We start from the raw sequence: 23,586 nt of genomic DNA, 5'->3' as shown, positions 1-23,586 counted from the left end.
AGTGAGTTTAAGTCCTAAACAATGGGGTGAAATACCTGCATTGCTCAATAGCTAAATAAACTGACCATTGATTATCTTTGACTGCTTCTAAACATAAATGTGAACAGAATGAGAGAGTTTGAGAATATTTAGAACTTTCAGGGGAAAAAGGAGTAATTCTAGGTCCCATTGTCCCACTGAGCAAAAACAAATTTCACCTTGTAGAATTACCTTAAAGTCTATGTCCTTGAGCCCAGGTCTTTGCCATTAGCAAGGGATTTATGTGTCTTGATGAATTGGGGCTGCCCAACTTGGAGCAGAGAGTATATATATAGACTGTTTTTGGCTTTAAGTTAGATATGGGAAGAAAACAGAGGTGGATAGAAGGGCAGAGATGGAGAGCCTTGGGCAAGAGAAGGTGTTACTCTGGAGTCCTTAGCTGAAATAAGAGTGTTCTACCTAAGCATGACCTGCGTAGGGGTGAGAAAGCGTAAAGAGAGATAAACATTATGTCAGTTTTCAAACATGAAAAACTGCTAACCTACATGTTGAAGGTCTTAGAGCTAGTAATTTAAGGTTACCAAATCATGGAAAATCTTTCTGAGGGTCTACCAAGCCCCTTCTCTTCCCACCTTTCAAATGATACAAATAATCCATGAGTCAATAAGTCTCTTTCCTTCTGTAAAATGTTTAAGAGAAAAAGCAAAAATACAAAATTCTTAGTTACAACTCTATTTTGAGTAAACTGACCAGCGTTTCTGAGTCTCTGTATTTTAAGTCTAATGAGATTATTCAGACAACCACACACAACCACATGTGGAGTTACTGTGGAAACCGTGGGGAAGGTATGCTATGCTCAGCTTACTCATCAGTACCTTTTCCTAGGGTGTGAATGCAGTCAAAGCATACATACCGGACGCCATCTGGTACGACTATGAGACAGTAAGTGCGGTAGCCCTGTGTGGCTCAGAGACCTGCCTCTTCCAAGGAGAAATTCTAAGGCAACAAATTAGGGACATGGAGTGTGCTAGACTACTCAGTTTTACATGTGTTTATTATTTATTTATGCTTTGGGGACACACCTGGCAGTGTTCAGGGCTTAGTCCTGGCTTTGTCCTCAGGTATCACTCCTGGTAGGACTCCAGGTTCATGTACGCAAGGCAGCACTATACCAGCTGCACTATCTCTCCAGCTACTCCAAGGTTTTACATTTTGTCAATTGTGGACACTTTTCTTTGAGAAAGGCCTAGACAATTAAATCATTTGAATAACTGGAGTAGAACTATGGGCATTTTTAATTACACTGTCCTGAGTGTTCTCTACAGAACTGCACTGAGGCTAATGACTCTATATCAGGACTAAGATACTGATCCTTGACTGAACCACAATAATCTAGCAAATTAAAACCTAGCTGTAGATTCATGGGGGGATGTTGATGAATGGAGTGGGTTGTCGTCTCTATAGGTGTACTATCTGTATACCCTGGCTGTACAGTCAAGTCACTTCACTTGGAGGGGTGGGATGGGGAATGCCTCTGTCTTTTGTTTCTGTTTTTTTTTTTAATGAGACAACTAGATTAGAGCATCTCAAGGTCCCTCTGAGCCCAAACAGCTTCTGATTGGATGCTTTTCTTCTGGTTAGGGAGTAGCCATGCAGTCGAGGAAGCAGTTGGTGGAGATGAAGCTGCGTGGTGATCAGATAGGACTTCACCTACGGGGTGGTTACATATTCCCCACCCAGGAGCCCGATGTCAACACAAAGAAAAGGTAAATTCCTTCACAGGTATGACTGTCAGGTGCTCCCCTAAGACAAACACCTGACCAGTGTTAGGGGAGAGACAAACGAGGTCAATGTGTAGATGGGTTAAGGGAATACACCCTCCTCCTTTCTGCCAGGGCTAGCCTCTGGGACCAGATGAATAGGGTTGAAGACATGTTGCCTTGGAAGATTAAGAAAATGAAACAGAAATCAGAGAAAAAACACAGGGTCAGAGGTAACAACCTCGTGGACTCAGAGCTCTGGTTGTTCTTCATTTTCCAAAGTTTGGTATTTATTTCTTAGAACAAGATATCATTACAAGGAAAGAGGAGAGTGGACATTTTATAACCAATTGCCAATTTATGTTATTATTCTAACAAAGCAATATTCTTACATATCCAAGGGGCAAACTTTTGGGGGTTTTTTTGTGTGTGGGGAGGGGTTCTTATTTCAATGGGTGTTTCCTCTGAGTGAAAGAGCAGAAACAAAATAGTCACTGGACCAACCCCCACCCATGTCTCCATGGCTTTCCACATTGGCATTGGCTTTCAGATTTCATGTTCCTGTCTTCTACCCACTCAGCTTTTCTCAATCTCTCTGAAACATTTGTTTCCAGAACATTCCTTTGAAGGTCTGCTCCTTATTGGTTATTTGCTGCTCATTTCTCATTTTGCAGATATTTGATTGTAGCCTCAAGCTCATTCCACCTCAGGATGGAATCAGATTACAGAAAAACAAATATAATCAATCCCAAGGGTTTCCCTCTGGCCAAAATTTGTTAGATTTTGGTAGATTTCTGTGGGCCATGAGGAGACCACAGGAGTTAAATAGGAGAGAGGTATTACTGTACATAAAAGTGAACACACTCTCTGGTAAAAGCCAGAACCTTTGGACTCAAGGCCCAGGATGTGCCAGTATGTTACCACGGGCAACTTCCTCTCTCTTTCTGCAATTCCTGTGAACTGAGGATGATGATAATTTGACTTTTCAGTATTATGAAAGTTGAGGGAAATAATATACATGATTTAAAAAGGGTACCCAAGGGGACTGGAGCGATAGCACAGCGGGTAGGTCGTTTGCCTTGCACGCAGCCAACATGGCCAACCCAGGTTCAATTCCCAGCATCCCATATGGTCCCCCGAGCACTGCCATGGGTAATTCCTGAGTGCACGAGCCAGGAGTAACCCCTGAGCATCGGCACGGGTATGACCCAAAAAGCAAAAGAAAGAAAGAAAGAAAGAAAGAAAGAAAGAAAGAAAGAAAGAAAGAAAGAAAGAAAGAAGGTATCCAGGTGAAGGTAAGCACGTTCTCTGCGTCATAGATTACTCTTAGCTTCAATATAGTTTGTTACTGACTCTCTCTTGCCCTTTTTGTTGATTCTCTAGTTACCTCTGCCCTCTGCCACAACCAACTTCCATGTGCCACAGGGAATTGAGCTACTGTTTGTGGTATAGAGGATGGGATAAGGCAGGAAGGCTACTGTTTTAAAACTCTCTTTATTTGCTGATACTGAGAAATTATTTTTTTACAGTCGGCACAGACCTTTGGGACTCATTATTGCCTTGGACCATAAGAGGGAAGCCAAGGGGGAGCTGTACTGGGATGATGGCGAATCTAAAGGTAGACTTCTGTGTGGCCCCATCTCCTTACTTTCGTTCTCAGTAAAAATTAGACATGCAGCTTCTCATTAGGGCATTACCCTCATTACTGTGGATGCTTATTTCTGTTGATTATAATAAATTTCCTTTGGGGCCAGAGTTACAGTATGGACAGAATTAACTTACAAGTGACCAACTTGAGTTCAATCTCTGGCACACTATGAACCCCAAGCCCTGCCAGGAGTGATCTCTGAGCACTGACAAGTGTGACCTCCAAATCATAAAGATAAGAAAAATAGATAACGAAGAGATAGTGCAGTGGGTAGGGTGTTTGCCCTGCCCATGACCAACCCAGTTTTGATCCCTGGCATCGTATATAGTTCCCAAGCACTGATAGGAGTAATTGCTGAGTGTGAAAGCCAGAAGTAACCCCTGAGCATTACTGGATTTGGCCCTCCAAGCCATGCCAATGAAAAAATAAGAAAAATAGATAATTTTATTTTGAAAGTTCACTTAGCCAAGTATAATGCATTAAAATAGACTCCAAATGAACCTCTTGAACATTAACTTTAATAACATTTAATAATTTAATAATTAATTTAATGATTTTTTTATGACATCTTATTGTCTCATTCCTACTTTGGACAAACTTGCAGGCTATCGAATGTAGCCTGCCCACAGCGCAGAGTCTGGCAAACTCCCCGTGGCGTACCAAATATGCCAAATACCAGTAACAATGATGGGTCTCATTCTCCTAAATAGCCTTGAATATAATCTCAGGGCTAGGATGAAAGAGACGTTACTGGGGCCTGCTCGAGGCAATCGACGAATAACAGGATGATGAAAAAAAATGATTTTTCATCTATTGGTGTCATAAATAGTCCATCATACATTTTTGATAATACAATTGTAAATGACTTATTGTTCCAGGGGAAACATCTCATTTGTGTAGTATATTGTCTTTCTATGATACTTTCAAGTAAGGAAGCCTGTGGTCTGTCATTATATATAACTCATTGAATAAAATGAGCCTGTGTTAATATTTATTGAGTTCAGGGGATACAAAAACAAATAAGACATAGACACTGACCTTGTGGAGCAGTTTTTTTTAATAGTATAGATGCATTATGCTTGTGGATAACTATTAATTCACGTTAGAATATCTGTTTAAAATGCCACAAGAGAATACCACAAAGTTCCCTGGGAGTTCAGGGGCGAGATCAGTAGGTTTAAGTAGTTTCAGAAACTTCCGTGAGGGGTTAATAAAGAGATAGACCCAGATTTTTGAAACCAGGCAGAAAATACCTTGCAGTAAAAATGAAAATTTGAGCCTGTGCCTACTCTGGGTTCCATAGTAATTGATATGCCTTCATCTTTCTCTTTTAGATGCTGTAACTAACAAGCTTTATATTCTGTATGAGTTTTCTGTCACTTCCGTAAGTATAGTGTTTAAAATATGTGTGTTCTTGATGAATTTTTATTTTGCCATAGATGCTTGCACTTGTGAAAGAGCCATGCGTCTACTTAGATGTCCCAGAAAGGATTTAGCTGAAATGATGGTACTGACCTGTGTTCCAATTATACATCAACAAAAATCAGAATGAGATTAAAGAACTCACTTTTTTCCCACTGATATGACTTTAGTTCTAAGTATTATGTGACAAATCTTGGTTTCTAAGATATGTCTTTATTTAAGGGGGTCAATGTGTGTGTATATATATATATATATATATATATATATATATATATATATATGGGCTGGAGCGATAGCAGGGCTGGAGCAATAGCACAGCGGTAAGGCATTTGCCTTGCACGCAGCCAACATGGCTGGCCCGAGTTCGATTTCTCCGCCCCTCTCGGAGAGCCCGGCAAGCTACTGAGAGTATCTCGCCCGCATGTCAGAGCCTGGGAAGCTACCCGTGATGTATTCAATATGCCAAACAAAGTCTCCAATAGAGACGTTACTGGGCCCGCTCGACCAAATCGATGAATGGGAGAACAGTGACAGATATATATATATATATATATATATATATATATACAGATATATATATATATATCTGTATATATATATATATATATATATATATATATATATATATAGCGCAAAGGGGTGAAAGTAAGATTAACACGGGAGAACTCTTAAGTTGTTTTATTAGAAGTTTGTGCATGAAAAATATATCTGGGAGAGGGCTCTTTCTCCTCTATTACTTTATTAACTTCATTTTAAATATTATACTTTTTAAAAATTTTTATTAGTGAAACACCATGAGGTACAGTTGTAGACTTACAAATTTTTGTGCCTGGGTTTCAGTTATACAATGATCGCGTATCCATCCCTTCACCAGTGCCCATCCACCACCCAGTATCCCTCCCACCCCCCATTGCCCCATCCCACCCTATCTTGATACTATCTGTCAATATCCTTGTTGTAATTGTACTCATTTCATAATATGTTACCAAAAGAGGAAACTTGGCAAAGTACAAGGGCGTGCTATGATTTCTCACAACCATGGATCTAACTAAAATGAGTAGTTAACTGAAATTAGTACAATTACAACAAGGATATTGACAGGTACTATCAAGGTATGGAATATTGCATCACCACAAGAATTCCTCATGTTGCCCTTTTATACCTGCACTTGCTAACTAGTCTCCTTCCCCATGTTATTCTTATTCCCTGGACTAGCCTCTATTTTCATAAACTTGTTCTTTTATGAGTATTATTAAAAATTATGTATCCTTTAGCTTCAAGTAATTATTTTTCATGATCAACCAAATTCTTTCAAAATTCAGACAAATTGTGTATCAGTAATCTATTTCCTTTTATTGTTGTATAGTTTTTAAAGAGTTGGGTGTTCAGATTTTATTTAACCATAAACTTTGACCTTTAGTCAAATCTTTTTTTTAAAATGAACAACTGGCCTATTTCTAGTTGTGGGCTCTTATTAAAAATAAAACTTTTGGACACATGGACAGGCTTTAGGGATATAAATTTTCTTTTATTGAGATTAATTCTCAAGTGTGCAATTGGTATATCTGATAGAACTTGTATTTTGTCTTATAAGAAATTGCTAGCAATAGCACAGCAGGTAGGGCGTTTGTCTTGCACGCAGCCAACATGGCCGACCCGAGTTTGATTCCTCTGCCCCTCTCAGAGAGCCCGGCAAGCTACCGAAAGTATATCGCCCGCAGGGCAGAGCCAGAAAAGCTACCCGTGATGTATTTGGTATGCCAAACACAGTAACAACAAAGTCTCCAATGGAGACATTACTGGGCCCGCTCGAAGAAATGGATGAACAACGGGAGGACAGTGACAGTGACAGTGATAGAACTTGTATTTTGTTTTATAAGAAATTGCTAGACTATTTTCTAGCAATAATTGCTAAAGTGCCTTCAGCATTCTGAATCACCTAGTTTTTCCTACATTATAACTAGTAGTGGTAGTTATTTTTTATGTTTTAGCCAATCTTATGAGGTGTAATAGTAGTCTATAAAAATAACTGTGAGTATTGACTTGCATCTCACCAATGTATAATAATGTCAATTAACTCTTTATATGGATTTTTAATCTCATTTCAAGTGTCTACTCAGTTTTTTCCTGGCCATTCTCTAATTGGCTTGTTTTTCCATTCCATTTTGAATGTTTTTTAGATAGTATAGACCAGCCATTTATTGGACATAAACTTTTTTAATATTGTCATTCAGTCTGTAGAGTTTTCTGTACACCCTTGTGTCAGAATCTTTCACAGAGTAAAAGTTGCTCATTTTGATGAGTACAAGTTACTAATATTTGCTTTTATAGACTATGCTTCTTGGCATTAAGTCTAATATGTCTTTCTGTCCCTAGATCTTGGTATGTTTTCCTAATCTTTTCCTTAAAATGCTGATAATTTTACCTTTTGCATTTAAGTTTGTAATCAATTTTGAATTACTTTTTAAACAAGATGTGAGATTAGATTGAGGATCAACATTTTGCCTATGTATATTAATTATTCTAGTGCTGTGTTTAGAAAAGGTTCTCTTTGGTCCCTGGAGTCTTTTTGTGGATTGCCTAACATTTTAGATATCAGTTCCACATTCTTTGTCATAGCTCAATTTTTATGTTTTAGGATTGCACCTTTTTGAAGAGGTTATAAAATTTCTCTGGAAATTTAGATGAGTCTCCTCATCTAAAGAATGTGAATAGATAATACATGAAACATGCTTAACAGGGTATCTGCCTCATAGAAAGTACTAAAAGATATAAGCACTGATAATGATCAAAAATTAAAAGAAAAGAGAGATTTTAATGGAAATAAGAATAAAAAATTATCTGGGAATTGTTCTGGGTGTGTACATATATCGATGCCTTGTGTGCTAATGACGTTCTCAAGGGTGGCACTGAAGAGTTTTGGTGAAATGGTATCACCCGAATGCCTCTCTTGAGGTCAGTGATCTCTTCCTTGTAGAATGGTGAGATCCTGGTAGTGAATCCATAATACAGCTCACGGAGGATTCTGATGTATTGAGTTTCAACGTCCTGTTTGGCTAGGGTTTCTATTACCACTTCAGTCTCAACGGAATCAAAGGCCTTCTTTAAATCAATGAACATTAGATAGAGCAGCATCTTGAACTCCTGAGAAACCTCAATGAGTTTGGCTATCGTGTGGATATGGCCGATTATGCTGAATCCTTTTCAGAACCTGGCTTGCTCACAAGGTTGTTCTTCATCTAGTGTTCTGCCAATCCTATTCTGAATGACTCGAGTGAACAGCTTCTAGACAATGGACAATAGGGAGATTGGGTGATAATTGCCAGTGTTGTGGATGTCTCCCTTCTTGTACAGTAGAACGGTCCTGCTGGTTTTCCACTGGGATGAAATCTTGCATTCAGACAGGTGGCATGTGAAGAGCCGAGCCAGTGTATTCATAAGTACTGATGGCAGGTTCTTCAGGTGTTCATGTCTGACCTTGTCTGGGCTGGATGTTGTTTGCTTCTTTCTCGACAAAATAGCATGCTGGATTTTGGAAGGGAGAACGTTGGGAACGACATATCCATCATGCAGAATTTGCTTTGTGGGCAGGTGGATGTGGCTATCGAAGAGATCCAAGTAGAAGTCATGGATAATCTTCTCCATTGCCCTTCTGGAAGATGTGATAGATCCATCAGGACGTCAGAGGGCATTCATCTTGGTCTTGTAGTGGGCGAAGGACAGGCGGGTGTTGTGAATGCTTTTCTTGGCTTCTGCCGCATTGGCCAGCACTGCTGCTCTTCTATCTTTGAGGTCTTCCTTTATAATTTCTCTGCACTGTTTTGCAAGCTCGGACGTTAGCTTGTGGTTGCCTGAGGCTCATGCCCAGTCACGTTGGTGAATGAGCTCAGGAGTTTTTGAAGACAGGTGTCTTTTTGTGGCATTCTCTCCCTCTGTGTTCCTTGCACAATCACGTAGGTACTGAACAAGTCGATCATATTCTTCGTCAATGTTGTCAACGACAGCATCTTCCCATGTTGCTGCAATAGTGCCAAAGAGCTCCCGGTTGGTAGTTGTTCTGGGAGTTCTCTTCTTAAACTTTGCAGCCCTTTCTCCCCACTCTGTGAAGTAGAATTTTGCAAGAAGGAGACAATGGTCTGATCCCATTTGGAATTTTTGGAAAATAGCAACATACGTCAGGCAAAACTGTCGATTTAATATAATGTGGTCAATTTCATTGTGGAACTGTCCACCGGGAGACTCCTCTATCCAACGTTTAGATTCGGCCTTCTGGAACTGTGAGTTACCATGGATGGTCTTGGTCGACATGATGAATTCAGACAGTCTCTCACCCTGTTCGTGGCATTAAAATCACCGACAATGATCTTGTAGAAGGTGTGGTCTTCTTTTTAGAACTTCTCCAGCTCCATGTAAATGGAGCTGGAGAAGTTCTAAATTTCTTCTTCATCATAATTGGATGTTGATGCATAGACAACAAAGATAGAAACTGCCAGCAATGAGCCACATCTATTCAAGTTAGATGAGCCACATTTATTCATCGATTTGGGTTGTTAGGCATTCGAATAAATCAATGATCATGGCCAAGTTCATGTTGATAAGGACACCAACACCAGCAATGCCTCTTTTGTCTCATGTAATGAGGAACAGTTCTCCAGTGTCAAAAACCATATGATATGATTGATGCCTTCTCATCTCAGTCAGACCAATGATGTCATACTTGATCTACCAAGCTTTCACCATCAGGTTCTCGATGGATGCTTCCATATGTGTTGAAATTACAGTCGTTTAAGTCCTTCTTCGTTTTGGCAGCCTAGTTCGGCCTGAGATTTTATCAGCCTCTTCTTGCTCATCCTTCTTAATGCTGCCATATTGGTGGCTCTTTCAGGATCAGGGGAATGAGACCCATTGTATTTACTGTTTTTGGCATATCAAATATGAAATGGATAGCTTCATATCATGTGACAACTGAAATGGGAAGGAATGGGAGTGAAGATAGATGGTCAGCAACTACACCACATCCGCTTTGCTGATGACATCATTCTAATAACACCAAACCTTAGCCATGTGGCACAAATGCTGGCCAACTTCGACCATGAGTGTGGTAAGGTCACAGCTGAATCTCAAGAAAACAATGTTCATAAGAAATGGACTCTTTCCTGATGTTCCATTAGCTGTCAATGGAACAAACGTTTCCGAATGTAGCAGTTATGTATTCCTAGGTCAAGGACTCAACATGACAAACGACTTGGCACCTGAGTTGCATAAGAGGAAGAAAGTGGCATGGAATGCCTTTAAGAGTGTCGGAGAAATAGCTAAGAGGACTAAGAATCTCCGGCTCTGGGCACATTCGTTCAACTCCACCGTTCTTCCTGCATTAACATACACCTCAGAGACCTGGGTCCTATGAAAACAGGATGAGAATGCTATTTGAGTCTCCCAAAGAGGAATCGAAAAGAGCTATGCTTGGATTATCTATCACGCTTCACTCACGAGAGAGAAGGAATCTGGAGTTCTGACCTCTGTCGATGATCGAGAATCAGGGATGCTGTCTCATTTGCCAAGGCGTCAAAAATCAGCTGAACTGGACACGTAATGCAATTTGGAGATGACCTCTGGACTAGAGCTATTACTGACTGGATTCCACAGGACGTCAAAAGATCGTGTGACTGCCCACCTACGAGATGGTCAGACTTCTTCATCAAGACCCTGAAAGAACGGTTTGAGGCTCTTTGTGTTTCTGGATTGAGCAGACACCATTGGGCAACACTAGCACGTGACAGGGACGAATGGAGACATTACTGGCACCTGCTTGAGCAAATCAATGAGTCAAGTGATCAAGTGATCAATGAATCAAAGAAATACCAGTTACTGTCATTGCTTATTAGTAAGCATGGTACATTACTAACAGATGTAGACCCGCTAAGAGTCAGGCTTAGAAAAAGCCCTGGGGACCCTGGTTCTGTATCTCAGAAAGTTGCTGGATAGTATATAGACACAGAATAGTCACTGAAATTTCTTTTTTCTTTTTAGAACCATCTACAAGCAACGATAATAAATAATAATTATTCAAGTGTTATCCTTAATTTTACATACTTTAAATTCTTGGGAATGGACAAGAAACCTTCTAATTTTACCATCTCCAGTAATGGCATGCAAATTACCAACGGAAATATTACCTACAATGCCTCAACAAAGGTGGGTATGGTTATAGAAACTTCCCATTTCTAAATCTGTGGAAATGATTGTCTGAGATTCCTAGCAACATGGTCTTCCTTGTTCTTTTAGCTTTGGGCAGTCCCAGAGACGACAGACTTGCTGGGAAACCTACCCCTTTACAGGAAGTAAAATTCACACACACACACACAGACACACACACACACACACACACACCATGGAGACTTTAACTCTGTTTGCATTGTGGCTTTGAAGGATATAGTGAAGTAAGTGAGGACTCGGGAGATCACAGTTTATTGGGCAAATTTAAAACTAGACACTTAATCCCAAATGTAATATAGAGCAAATATTATCCAATACAATGGCCTCATTCTGGGAAGTATTTATACTTGTGTAATTTCCTTTCATTTAATATTCTGAGACACAGTTGATATTTTTCTTCTTTAACTATTCTCCTATTGTTATAGAAGGTGAACATTGAATAAAACACAAAGGGTAATTTGAGTTTGCTACTCTTCAATGATTTCCTTACCTGATACTTCCTGAAAAAAAGATACCACTTGTTGGCTGGATAGCTCAAGCACTGGGAAATTCACTCTATTTTAAGAAAATCCCTTCCCTTTTGATAATACATAGTGCAAGGGATTAAATTTTGTTACTATGATTAGGCAGGATGTGTTTCTAATCCTTGCCCTGCTATCCTCTGTGTAGAAAGTTCTTAGGCAAAGCATTCATCTGATCTCTGAGCCTCAGCTTTCTATATTGTCAAATAGAGCTATTATTCACAGAATTAGGGTTGCCTTATAGGACATAATATTATTATATAAATGTTATTTTTTCATTATTATTGCAATGTATGAGCAGCGCTCCAGTTCGGTCTAATAATGACATCTCTCCTTGAAATCTGAACTCCTTATATCCTTAACATGATCAAATTCCTCCCTATTGCATACTCAATGGTTACTCCCTGGAGTGAGAAAGAATAAAAATTAGTAAAGTTTATGTGCTTTACTGTAGGATAACATTGGGTTTGTCCTTTCAACTTTGCCGCAGGAAACTTTACCTTAAAGCAATGTCCTTTCTGTATAGACACAGGAAGACAGTTAATATTATGCTTTGTAATTTGGTAGTTGATTGACTCAAATAATATTTACTCCTGGGCATCTGCTCTCAATTCAGTTGCCCTTAGTTCCTAGCACCCCAAAAGCAGGGTCCCGATGAGGAACTGAACAGACCCAGGGCAAACTGTGAGCTACCCTGGAATCGAAATGGGCCAGGCCAAAGAGCCACAATACTCAACTGTAAGTTGAGAGTATGATCATAGACAAATGCTGTCATGCTCCAAAAGTAATGATGAGACTAGGACCCTGCTGGGGTTAGACGACTAAATTAACCTGAGGACTGTGGTCTGGAATATGTAGTGAGATGTCCTCAGGAAGAACCAAACTTTGATATATCAAACCAAAGTTTGATATATCTCTTACTGTGTTCATACAGAATGACATTGCTAGAAATATTAGAAGTAAATTTACTATAACTATTTAAGTGAATTACTGGCTAAGGAAAGAAGAAAGTGACACACCGTGGGTGGGATCCTGCCGTTAAGCAGATCTCCTAGAAATCCGGTGTAATCTCTTTAGATGAGATTTTGTCCTTGAGTTAATCTCCTGGTAGAATTGTTTTACCCCTCTTTGTTGATTTGTCAATGTTCTACTCACCTTTGTGTCACCACTGTATGTGATTGCTGTATAAACTAAGACTGTAAGAGTGGAAAGGGTCAGAGTCAGAATCCAGAGGGCAGAGTCAGAAGTGAGAACTTCTGGTCGGGCTCCAGAGAGAGAGGGAGGTAGAAGGGCTCCAGAGAGAGAGAGATTGGAAGAGACCAGAGGAGAGACTACAGAGACAGAGTCAGAAATAGAGAGACATACAGAAGAGAGCACAGCGACACACACAGAAGCAGAGCACAAAGGAGAAGTCATCCCGATCCAGTCCATACACAGTGGCTTGAGAGCAGTGAACTCAGGCAGCGAGAGAGAGCCGTCTGGAGAGCCCACCAACGACTCATATCTTCCCATCCCTGCGTGCGCGTGTAAGAAATTTTTTACACTTTACAGTGAAAAAAGAGATGCAGAGGAGAGCCAATATTACATGACAAGGGTGTATCCAATGAAAGGCCAGCCCCACTGCAGCTCTGACTTGCAAACCTTGAGGGGGGTCACCCTAACCAGGAGGCTCTATGTGATGTGGATTACCTTGATCTCCTCTCTCTTTCCTCAGGTGTTGGAAATTGATGTTCAAATAGGGCTGACTATGGGAAACAATTTCTCCATCAAGTGGTCATTTTCAGTTGATAACCTGGAGAAGTTCAACTGCTTCCCTGAGGAGCCAAATGTCTCTTCGGATAATTGCATTAATCGGGGGTGCCTTTGGGAGGTAAATTCAGAAACAGATCCCCCCTAGTGGGCAGGAAGTTTAAAAAAATGATCCTGTGAATAATTATAAAACACTTTCTATAAACACAGATGCATGTAATAGTAGTAGTTCTTCAGGAAAAAAAAAACAACATTGTGCTGACTGATATGTTATCAATTCCATACATTTGGTGGTCAGTTTACTTTTGGTTTGGGGGCTACCTTCAGGGTGCTCAGTATAGTGCTTGGAAGACCATATGTGGTGTTGGGATAAAATATGAGTTGCCACATGCAAGGCAAGCACCTCGCCACCTGCAATATCTCTCTGTTCTTCTGAGATGAGGCTGAAGAAAAATACTGCCACTCTGTGACTCCACTACAGCATTTAAAACCCATTTTAATCTCCAACGTGACAATCAAAGAATGGGTATATACTCTATTGAGTATTTTAGGTTATCTTTTTATCCATCTGTTCGAGTATTTATGCAAAACAGATGTTTTTTTAACCTGTCGATAAATAAAGACCTTATTTCCAAATGAGGCTGCATTCGCAGGTTCCAGGGGTTAGGACTCAATATATCTTTGGAGGGGCAGATATAATTCAACCTATAATAATATGCAAGGCATAGAAATTTCCAAACAACTTCAAGAAGTATAGGCTCAAACTGTGTTATCCAGCTGTCTGAATTATCCCTCTTGTTCTAGCACACAGGTGAGGCTGGTGTGCCTCTCTGCTACTATGATACCATTCCTAAGTATGCTGCCACTAACATTCAGTACCTGCCCGAGGGCATCACCACACAACTTACCTACCTGACGCCTCCTGAATCAGCACCAGTGGTACCTCCATCTCCACCACTATCACAGGCTATGCCACCTCCACTCACAACTGCAGCCTCTGGTCCTCTCTCTGAAGAGGTCCGAGTCCTCAATGTGAAGGTGATCTACCACACCCAAAGCATCCTGCAGTTCAAGGTAATCTTTGGGTTGCAGCTTCTAATCCTCGTGGGGAGTCTCTTAATTTACAGTTCTGAGAGGATGTAAATGGTTGAAACATCTTGTCGAATTCCTTCATTTTACAGTTGAGGTCCAGAGAGGTTAAGTTCAGAAAGTTAAGGGATATATAGAGTCAGGATGATCATGAAAATTTATAGAATTTTGACTACATGCAATAATGAGAGCTCTACATCACCAACGGCCTCAACTAATCGTTGCCAGCCCTGAGGTAAAATGTACCTGGGAAACCCATGGCATTAGCTCACTTCCACCTCTGAGTTCTGTCTCTAGTAGTGGTTATTAACTCTAATATGCATCAGCACCTTCTGCAGAGCTCTCTACAATGTACCGAATGCTCAGGACTTCTCCCTGAAGTCTCCAGTCTGAGAATATGCAGTTGTAGCAAGTGTCCAGATGATGCTGGTGTTACAGGTTAAGCATTTAACTACACTTTGAGACTCACTGCTTTTTTTTCTAATAGAAATGCAATGTATTGCTGGGGTAAAAGACAACTGGGATAGAGAAGGGACCACCAAGTGAATGATGCTTGAAGGGTTTGCTCAGGATGGGAGATGCGGACTGAAACTAGATTATAAACAAAACATGATGGTCACTTACTACCTTTATTGCAAACCATAACACCAGGAGAAAGTAAAAGAGAATGTGCCTGCCACAGAGACGGGGGAGCGGGGGTGAGGATGGAGTGGGGGTAGTGGGAGGGATATTGGGAACATTGGTGGTGGGGAATGGGCACTGGTGGAGGGGTGGGTACTAAATCATTGTATAACTGAAACGTGATCACGAAAGTTTGTAAGTCTGTAACTATCTCATGGTGATTCATATATATATATATATATATGGTGTATGATCTTTTTTAATATATATATATGAAATGTAATGTGAATCACTTATGCCTGATGAGAGCCTGTCAAGTACTTCAGTACTATATTGAATATGAGTGATGAGACTGGGCAACATTGTCTTTTGCCTGATTTTAGGGGGAAAACTTTTAGTTTTACTCCACTGAGAATAATGCTTGGTAGAAGGCTTTGACTATATATTGAGAAAAGTTCCTTCAATTCCAATTTTGCTGAGAGTTTGCAGCATAAATGGGTGTTGGATCTTGTCAGATGCTTTCTCTTCATCCATTGATATGATCATACAGTTTTTATCGGTTCTTTTATTGATATGATGGATTATGTTTATTGACTTGCAAATGTTAAACTATCCTTGCATCCCTAGGATGAATCCTAATTGATCATGGTGTATGATCTTTTTTAATTGTTGTTTATCAGTGTGGGCCAGAGCAATAGCGTAGTGGGTAGGGCGTTTGCCTTGCACACAGCCGACCTGGGTTTAATTCCTTCGCCCCTCTCGAAAAGCCCAACAAGCTACCGAGAGTATTCCACCTGCACAGCAAAGCCTGGCAAGCTACCCATGACGCATTAGATATGCCAAGAAACAGTAACAACAAGTCTCACAATGGAGATGTTACTGGTGCCCGTTCTAGAGAAAGATGAACAAAGGGAGGACAGTGCTACAGTTTATCAGTGAAATTGTGTATTGTGCCTTCAAATATGAATGAGAGTCTGGCTGGGTAAATTATTCTTGGTGAGGTGTCCATTTCTTTGGTTTTTTTAAAAATATATCCACCACTCTCTTGGGCCGGTAGGGTTTCATCTGATAAGTCTGCTGTTACTCTTAAGGATGCTTCTTTATAAGCAATTTTCTTCCTTGATCTTGCTGCTTTCCATTTTCTATCTCTGTCTATGGTTTTCTTCATTCTGATTAGGATGTGTCTTGGTGTATTTTTATTTGTATTTCTTTTAGCTTGTACCTTTGGGACTCCTAAATTTGGGTGTATGCTCTCTTCAGTTCTGGAAACTTATCAGCAATGATGGTTTTGGCAGTTGCTTCTTCATCAGGATTTTCCTCCTGCCCTTCTGGTACTCCAATTATTCTTATGTTGTTTCTTTTTACTTCATTTGATATTCTCTTGTCATCTCTTGGTTTATTTTGAGGTTTTTCCATCTTCTGTTGTTGTCTGGAGGTTTTCTGCACCTCATCTTGGAGCTCACTAATTCTGTCCTTAACAGCTATTACTGTGCTGCTGAGGCCTTCCAGCGAGTTTTTCATTTCACCTAACAGGTTTTTCAGACCTGTCATATATTCTTGTATTTTTATTTATATTTGCCTCATTTCTGCTCTCAGATACTCTCATATTTTGTTGTCCGTGGGTTTCGTTGTTTCTTTGAGCTCCTAATGCATCCTTTACAGTTCCATTCTAAATTCCTTATCAGAGAGGTTATGTAGCTCATTATGACTGTTTGGATCAACTGGCCTAGCTTCTCCACCTACTAAAGCTGGTGGGTTTCTGTGTTGCTTTACCATTGTGACCTTTAGCTAGTTTCTCCCTTTCTTCACAGGCTGGGTTTCTGGGTATCTATAGAGGATAGTGGCTCTCTTGGTTCCAAAAGCAGGCTCTGATGACAAAGTGAATGGCTAGCCACCCCTTCTCTTTGCAGCTCATTTTTACTTCTGTCATTTTCCCTCACCATAAATTGTTTTAGGCTGGTGGGAACACTCGGTAGGTTTAAAAGAATCATTTAAAAATGATAAAGTACATCATCCAAGAGCGAGTGTGACAATACACAGTGGGTAGTACAAGTTTTTAGACACAGATGAACTATATTTGATCCTTTTCAATACTTATGGTCCTCCCCCCAAGCACTGTCAGAAGTGTTTCCTGAGAGCAGAACCAAAATAATTCCTAAACATTGCCAGGTGTGGCCCCAAAACAAAAACAAACAACGAAGCAAATGCAACATAAATAAGCTTAACAAGTAAGATCTCAAATTTTGTATCAAAACTCAATTGAGGGAAGGTGGGGGTAAAAGGATTGAGGAATTCCCAGGGATAGAACCCCAGGTCCTAAGTATTCATGGACTGCTTTGTACCATTGAGTTGCATCTTTGGCACCCAATTCTTCAATATATAGCAAGCATACACATTCTCACACATAACTTTATAGTTGCAATCACATATGAGTTCACATACCACACTCACCAGCACAAACCTATGTATTCTATCAGATTATATTCATACCACAAATAATTTATAGGACGTCTTCCCTAGGACTTTGAACAGGAATTACTAAGGCTGTTTTGGAACTCACTATCCATATAAGGCACAGTAAGTGGGGAGTTTTCATATCAATATAATTTGGATACTTGATGACTCTTTACATAATTAAAAATGACCAGAAAACGTGTAATTTGAATTATATGAGTTGGCATGAGAAATATTAGGTCTGATATTTTATCAGGAACTTTCCTTCTCTCATCTCATCAGATCTATGATCCCAACAATAAAAGGTATGAGGTTCCAGTGCCACTGAACACCCCTTCCTCTCCAGTGAACTGCTCTAAAGACTGCCTATACGAGGTCAAGATTCAGAACAATCCTTTTGGTATCCAGATCCGACGAAAAGGCTCTGGCACTGTGATGTAAGCACTATATACTTGATTCTCCTTAGAGAAGTTCTAGACCCAATTTCTGGTCCTGATTAATTCTAGTAGAATATTAATCTTAGAAACTCTTCATACACATGATGTGCTTGCAAAAACCAGGAAGAACATCCTTTTCCCCAAAGTTCAATGAGGATTTCATTATCTATTTGTTGTTAATAAAATAAGTGAAATTAGTTTAAAAAATTTAAAAACCAAGTGCTACTAGATATCAGAGAAAGAAGATACAAACCCTCTCTAAGTGCTTATTAAGCTTAATATAAAAATAATAACGCACAACAGATAAGCTAATAGAGAAGTCACTTCTAGAAATACCTCATGATGACAAGATGGTGTAAGTGGGAAAGAAGGGGGAAAGTTAGAACAGAAAACAGGCATCCGGCTGTCTTTGCTGCTCTCAACACTATAGGCTTAAAGCCTTTCCTTAACATGAAGCATGAAAGGAATTAGCTTCTCTCAGTCCTGGTCTTGCTTCAGAAAGGAATGCCTTGAAGCCCTGGACTTGTCCTGGCTCTTCGGTAATCTCCTGGCAGAGACGTACTCTATACGCAGCCTTTGGCTCTCCCTGTGTGCTTGACTTTCTGGTAGTTGCCTTCTTGGGTAAGAAATTCTTTGACCAGTGCAGAAATGGCATACTTTTGACTGAAAAATTTGCTTAGACCTTATTCATGTTCTTTTTTTTTAATGTAGGAGTACTGCTATTTATTCAGCCACTGATTAGCTGATTGAATTGGGCATGAAATCTACCTTACTTTTTTTTATAGTTTTATTTATTTATTTTTCTTCTTATATTTATTTACTGCCTTATTCATATTCTTACTGAAGCTGATATGCAAAGTAATTCAAAGTAAAAGTAAAGAGGTGAGTGAAACCTCTGGCACGACTCAGAAGAGATGTTCTCAGTCTTAACCAACCGCAGAGGAAAAATTCAAACAGGGGTATAGCAATGATCCATAGCTATGCTTAGGGTCTGGATCACCTCACAGAATGGGAATCTGGATTCAGAGGTGGAATAACTGGGAGTCTTCTGAACCAGTGTGATATTCCCGATGTGTCTGCTGTTTGCTGCAGTCAAGCATCAGCTCAACATGGATATTTTCTGTCCTGTTGCAGTTGGGACTCTCAGCTACCTGGATTCACCTTCAATGACAAGTTCCTTTCCATTTCCACTCGCCTGCCCTCTCAGTACATCTATGGCTTGGGGGAAAATGAGCACACATCTTTTAGTAAAAACATGAACTGGACCACGTGGGGAATGTTTGCTCGGGATGAACCACCAGAGGTAAGAGTGTTGATCAATTTATCTCAGATAAATTTCTGTCCATATGCACAAATACATAAATCTGCTAATCTAGTTTCACATGACATTGATAAAGCCTGCTCTCGGGTGAAATCAGTCAGGCGTCATGCTCTTCTGTCCCTAAAAGGCATACCTTGTTTTCCTGTAAGCTCTAAATTCTATTAACTTAATAAGCTTTACTTTCATGTACTCTGCACATGGAGTAGGTCACGAACTTACTTAATAACCCTAGTCTTTCTTGTTCAGATCCTTGTGGTTAGTAAGAGAGAATCAGGAATAATGGTAACATGTAGTCAATGCTACAATAGAAGTATGTAATGATGTACAAAGAGAGTGTAACGTGGAGAGGGCCCTGAACTACTTATTTGGGGTAGAAAGAAGAATCAAAAAATCTTTATACAAAGCTCATGAGGCCTGGTTCCATGGTAGGAAGCTTGCCACAAAGAGGGAGGGGGATGGCGTTAGAACAGAAAAGGGACTTCCAAACAATGGTAGTTGGAAATGATCACTGTGCACAGAAAGGAGGTAACGCGACACGCATGATACCTTTGCAGTAACAATAATGCAAAGCATAGTGTCTCAAAGGAAAATGAAAGGGGGAGAGAGAGAGAGAGAGAGAGAGAGAGAGAGAGAGAGAGAGAGAGAAGAAAAACATCTGCCATAGAGGTGTTAGGGAGGCCTGTCGGCTTCTCCCAGAATCGGAGGCATAGGAAGTGACAGACACAGGGAGAGTTAAACATGAGACACAGATTTATTCTCTCCACACAAGACACAGTGCTGTGGGCTCACAAGTCTAAGAGGTCTGGAGCACTGAACATTTATTTGTTGAGCAGTCAATTTATACCTCAAGCCTCCAATTCATACCCGAATACACCTTACCCCTTCCTAGAATCTAGGATTTAGCATGTGTACAGAAGCAAATCAGGTGGCTAGTCCTACCTGTATCTTCTTTTTCTCAAAAATTACAGCTGGCAGCAGTTAACTCACATTCTGTTGCGGCAGTTTCTACATATTCAGTCTGTTCTGACTAGGTAGAGGACAGGGAGGGGAGTCAAGGCTGGACCTTCAGTTTCTCTGGGTTTAGAACAGTTGTCCGTACTCACAGAGGCAGGCTGCAGGGGTGGGGAATGGGGGAGGCGGATGGGAGGGTAACTGGAGACATTGGTGCTAGGAAATGTGTGCCAGTGAAGTGACGGGTATTGGAACATTGTATGACTGAAAATCATTCATGAACAACTTTGTAATTGTATATCATGGTGATTCAATTAAAATAGAATGTCTTTATAAAGGATGTGACAGGGTGCTGAATCTTGTTGTCAAGTAGGTCTTTGCTATTTGGGTTATGAAATGGGATCATAAAGATGTTTTTGACTGACCTCCTACTCTTCCCATGACCTCTCAGTACAGAACAAATTCCTATGGTGTGCACCCCTACTATATGGCTCTGGAGATGGATGGTAGTGCCCACGGAGTGCTCCTGCTTAACAGCAATGCCATGGGTAAGACAGAGGAATATTCCCCGGGCTCTACCATCAATAGCTGTGACAACTTTATTGAGATCTAATGATCAATAGAAAAAAGATAAACACTTTCCATTCACTTGTTTATCATTGAGCCAAGGTTTAGTAAGAGTGCCAACCTAGGTATAATGTGCTTCCATTTTGCCTAAAAGTACTTTCTATTCTTGCATTAGTTTATTTTATTGCAACACTTTAAACAGTCTGCCAGCCTCACTGTCTCACTTCCTTTTTTCCTTCCTTTCTTCTTTCCCTCCCTCCCTCCCTCCCTCCCTCCCTCCCTCCCTCCTTCCTTCTTTCCTTCCTTCCTTCCTTCCTTCCTTCCTTCCTTCCTTCCCTCCTTGTGAATGTTGACATTGCAATTGCTTGAGGTGGGAGCAGAGAGATAAGTAGAGCAGGTACGGCACTTGCCTTGCACATGGCCAACCCAGGTTTGATCTTTGGGTTCGATCCCATTTTGCTCCCTGAGCATCACCAGGAGTGATTTCTGAGTGCAGAGCCAGGAGAACCCCCTGGTCATTTCGAGGTGTGGCCCAGAAAGAAAGAAAGAAAGAAAGAAAGAAAGAAAGAAAGAAAGAAAGAAAGAAAGAAAGAAAGAGAGAAATTGAGGATCTGCAACTCCATCTCTAGTTCTACAGCATAAGAAAAACCTTTCTAGAAGAGAGAAGGTGAAAGTAGTAACAGAATTTTTATCTTGGTAGGGCAGAATTTTTATCTTAGTAATATACAGTTTCAAGAATGCCTCTCTTCCCTTTCTTCTTTTTTTTTTTCCTGCAGATGTTACCTTGCAGCCTACTCCTGCCCTGACGTTCAGAACCACTGGGGGAATTTTGGACTTTTATATGGTTTTGGGACCAACTCCTGAGCTTGTCACTCAACAATACACGGAGGTTGAAAGTTAGCTAGATAAACTCTATTCTATAAACAGTCAAATATTTATTGGGCATTGCCATATTCTTAGCACTTTGATAGGTCAATTTTTCTTACTACCCTTGAGAATTCCTACTTATTATCTGGAGCGATAGCACAGGGCTGGAGCGAAAGCACAGCGGGTAGGGCGTTCGCCTTACATGCGGCCAACATGGCCGACCCGAGTTCGATTCCTCCGCCCCTCCCGGAGAGCCCGGCAAGCTACCGAGAGTATTCGATATGCCAGACACAGTAACAACAAAGTCTCCAATGGAGACGTTACTGGGCCCGCTCGAGCAAATCGACGATCAACGGGAGGGCCTTTACCTTTACCTTTATCTTTCCTCAAAGTCAGGTTTTAAGGCATAACATTATTCCTGTATGTCTTTGGATTATTTGCTAATTTTTTTACAACTCTCTAATAAGTAATAACCACTGGAGTTTTCAGGTTTCCTAGAATTAGTGTATTCTCAGAGCATAAAGAGAATTTTATATCATCCCAAAACCCCCTAATTGCTCCAAATTTATCTCTTATTTTTCCTGAGGTAGTTTTTTACAGTAATAGAAATCAGTGTAGGTGCTCAAATTGCTTCCCTACAAAGTCTACCTGAATCTATTCTTTTTTCCTTTTTATTTCTAGTTGATTGGTCGTCCTGCAATGGTACCTTACTGGGCCCTGGGATTTCAGCTGGGTCGCCGTGGTTACCAGAATGATGCGGAAATCTACAATTTGTACAAGGAAATGATGGCATCCAGGATTCCCTATGTATGCAAACTTTACTCAGCTTACAATTTTATTAGTCATGGCAACTTGTAGATAGTTGCAGATGAAAAACACAGATAATTGTAGATGGAAGAGCTGCATAAATCCTTTGCAGTAGTCAGTGTGCTTCCATGATCCTGGAGTAGCCATTGTTCTGCTCAAGCCCATGACCTTGGTGACCCCATGCACCTCATCTGCTTCTTCCTGTAGGATGTCCAGCATGTAGACGTTGATTACATGGACCGGAAGCTGGGCTTTACCATAAGTCCCAAATTTCGAAACCTTGAACATTTTATTTGGCGCATGAAGAGTGATGGCATGAGATTTATTATCATTCTGGTAGGTATATAGACTTAGGAAACATTTTCTTTAAAGGCTCATGGTTGAACACTGCCTGGTGTAATCCCCAAACTAAACTAAACAAATTAAGTTTCTCAAGCCTCATCACTGCTGGAAAATGGCACAACTTTAAAGGTTTGGAACTCCTAAAGATAAGATGATTCTAGATACAGATATCTCCTCTAAGTCTCATCCTCAAAGAGTAAGCCTTTATCTTTTTCTTTTTAAGTTTATTGAATCACTGTGAGATAGACCATTACAAAGTTGTCCATGAGCACATTTTAGTCATACAATGTCCCAACACCCATCCCTCCACCATTGTACATTTTCCACCACCAATGTCCCCAGTTTCCCTCCCACACTACTCTACCCTCCACCCCCAGCCTACTCTATGGCAGGCATTTTCCTTCCTTCTCTCTCTCTCTCTCTCTCTCTCTCTCTCTCTCTCTCTCTCTCTCTCTCTTCTCTCTCTCTCCTCTCTCTCTCTTCTCTCTCTCTCCCTCTCTCTCTCTCTCCCCCCTTTTGTGCTGTATGGTTTGCAATACAATTAAGATGTCATCATATTTGTTCCTTTACCTACTTTGATACTTTGATACTTTGATACTTTCATCACACAGTTCATCAGTCATTATGAACTGGAATTCAATGATGTACAATCCAGTCCTGGAATTTGGAACTCTAGTCCCTAGAAAGTTTTTTTGTTCTTAAAGCAAAATTGCTATTACACTGTGAGTAAATAGTAATTTGTCTTTTTTTCATTTGAATTTATGCATTAACTGGGTTTATTTCTAGAAATAACTTTCAAATATTAACATTATTTTCACTGAAGAATTTTATAGTG

At 40.3% G+C, this 23,586-nt stretch overlaps 1 protein-coding gene across 1 annotated transcript in view; it reads left to right on the top strand.

Annotated features, from left to right (window-relative positions):
- LOC130032398 (maltase-glucoamylase-like) overlaps positions 1–23,586 on the top strand; it is a 192,411-nt gene that overhangs the window by 147,040 nt on the left and 21,785 nt on the right. Inside the window, 11 exon segments of the mRNA XM_056123956.1 lie at positions 3,269–3,357; positions 4,722–4,771; positions 10,840–11,013; positions 13,261–13,416; positions 14,100–14,369; positions 17,742–17,896; positions 19,031–19,199; positions 20,620–20,716; positions 21,512–21,624; positions 22,284–22,409; positions 22,617–22,745. Coding sequence (XP_055979931.1) covers positions 3,269–3,357; positions 4,722–4,771; positions 10,840–11,013; positions 13,261–13,416; positions 14,100–14,369; positions 17,742–17,896; positions 19,031–19,199; positions 20,620–20,716; positions 21,512–21,624; positions 22,284–22,409; positions 22,617–22,745 — 1,528 coding nt within the window.

The sequence above is a fragment of the Sorex fumeus genome, unplaced genomic scaffold, assembly GCF_029834395.1.
Source record: "Sorex fumeus unplaced genomic scaffold, SorFum_2.1 ptg000048l, whole genome shotgun sequence".
Lineage (NCBI taxonomy): Eukaryota > Metazoa > Chordata > Mammalia > Eulipotyphla > Soricidae > Sorex > Sorex fumeus.
This window is presented reverse-complemented; position numbering and strand designations above follow the sequence as displayed.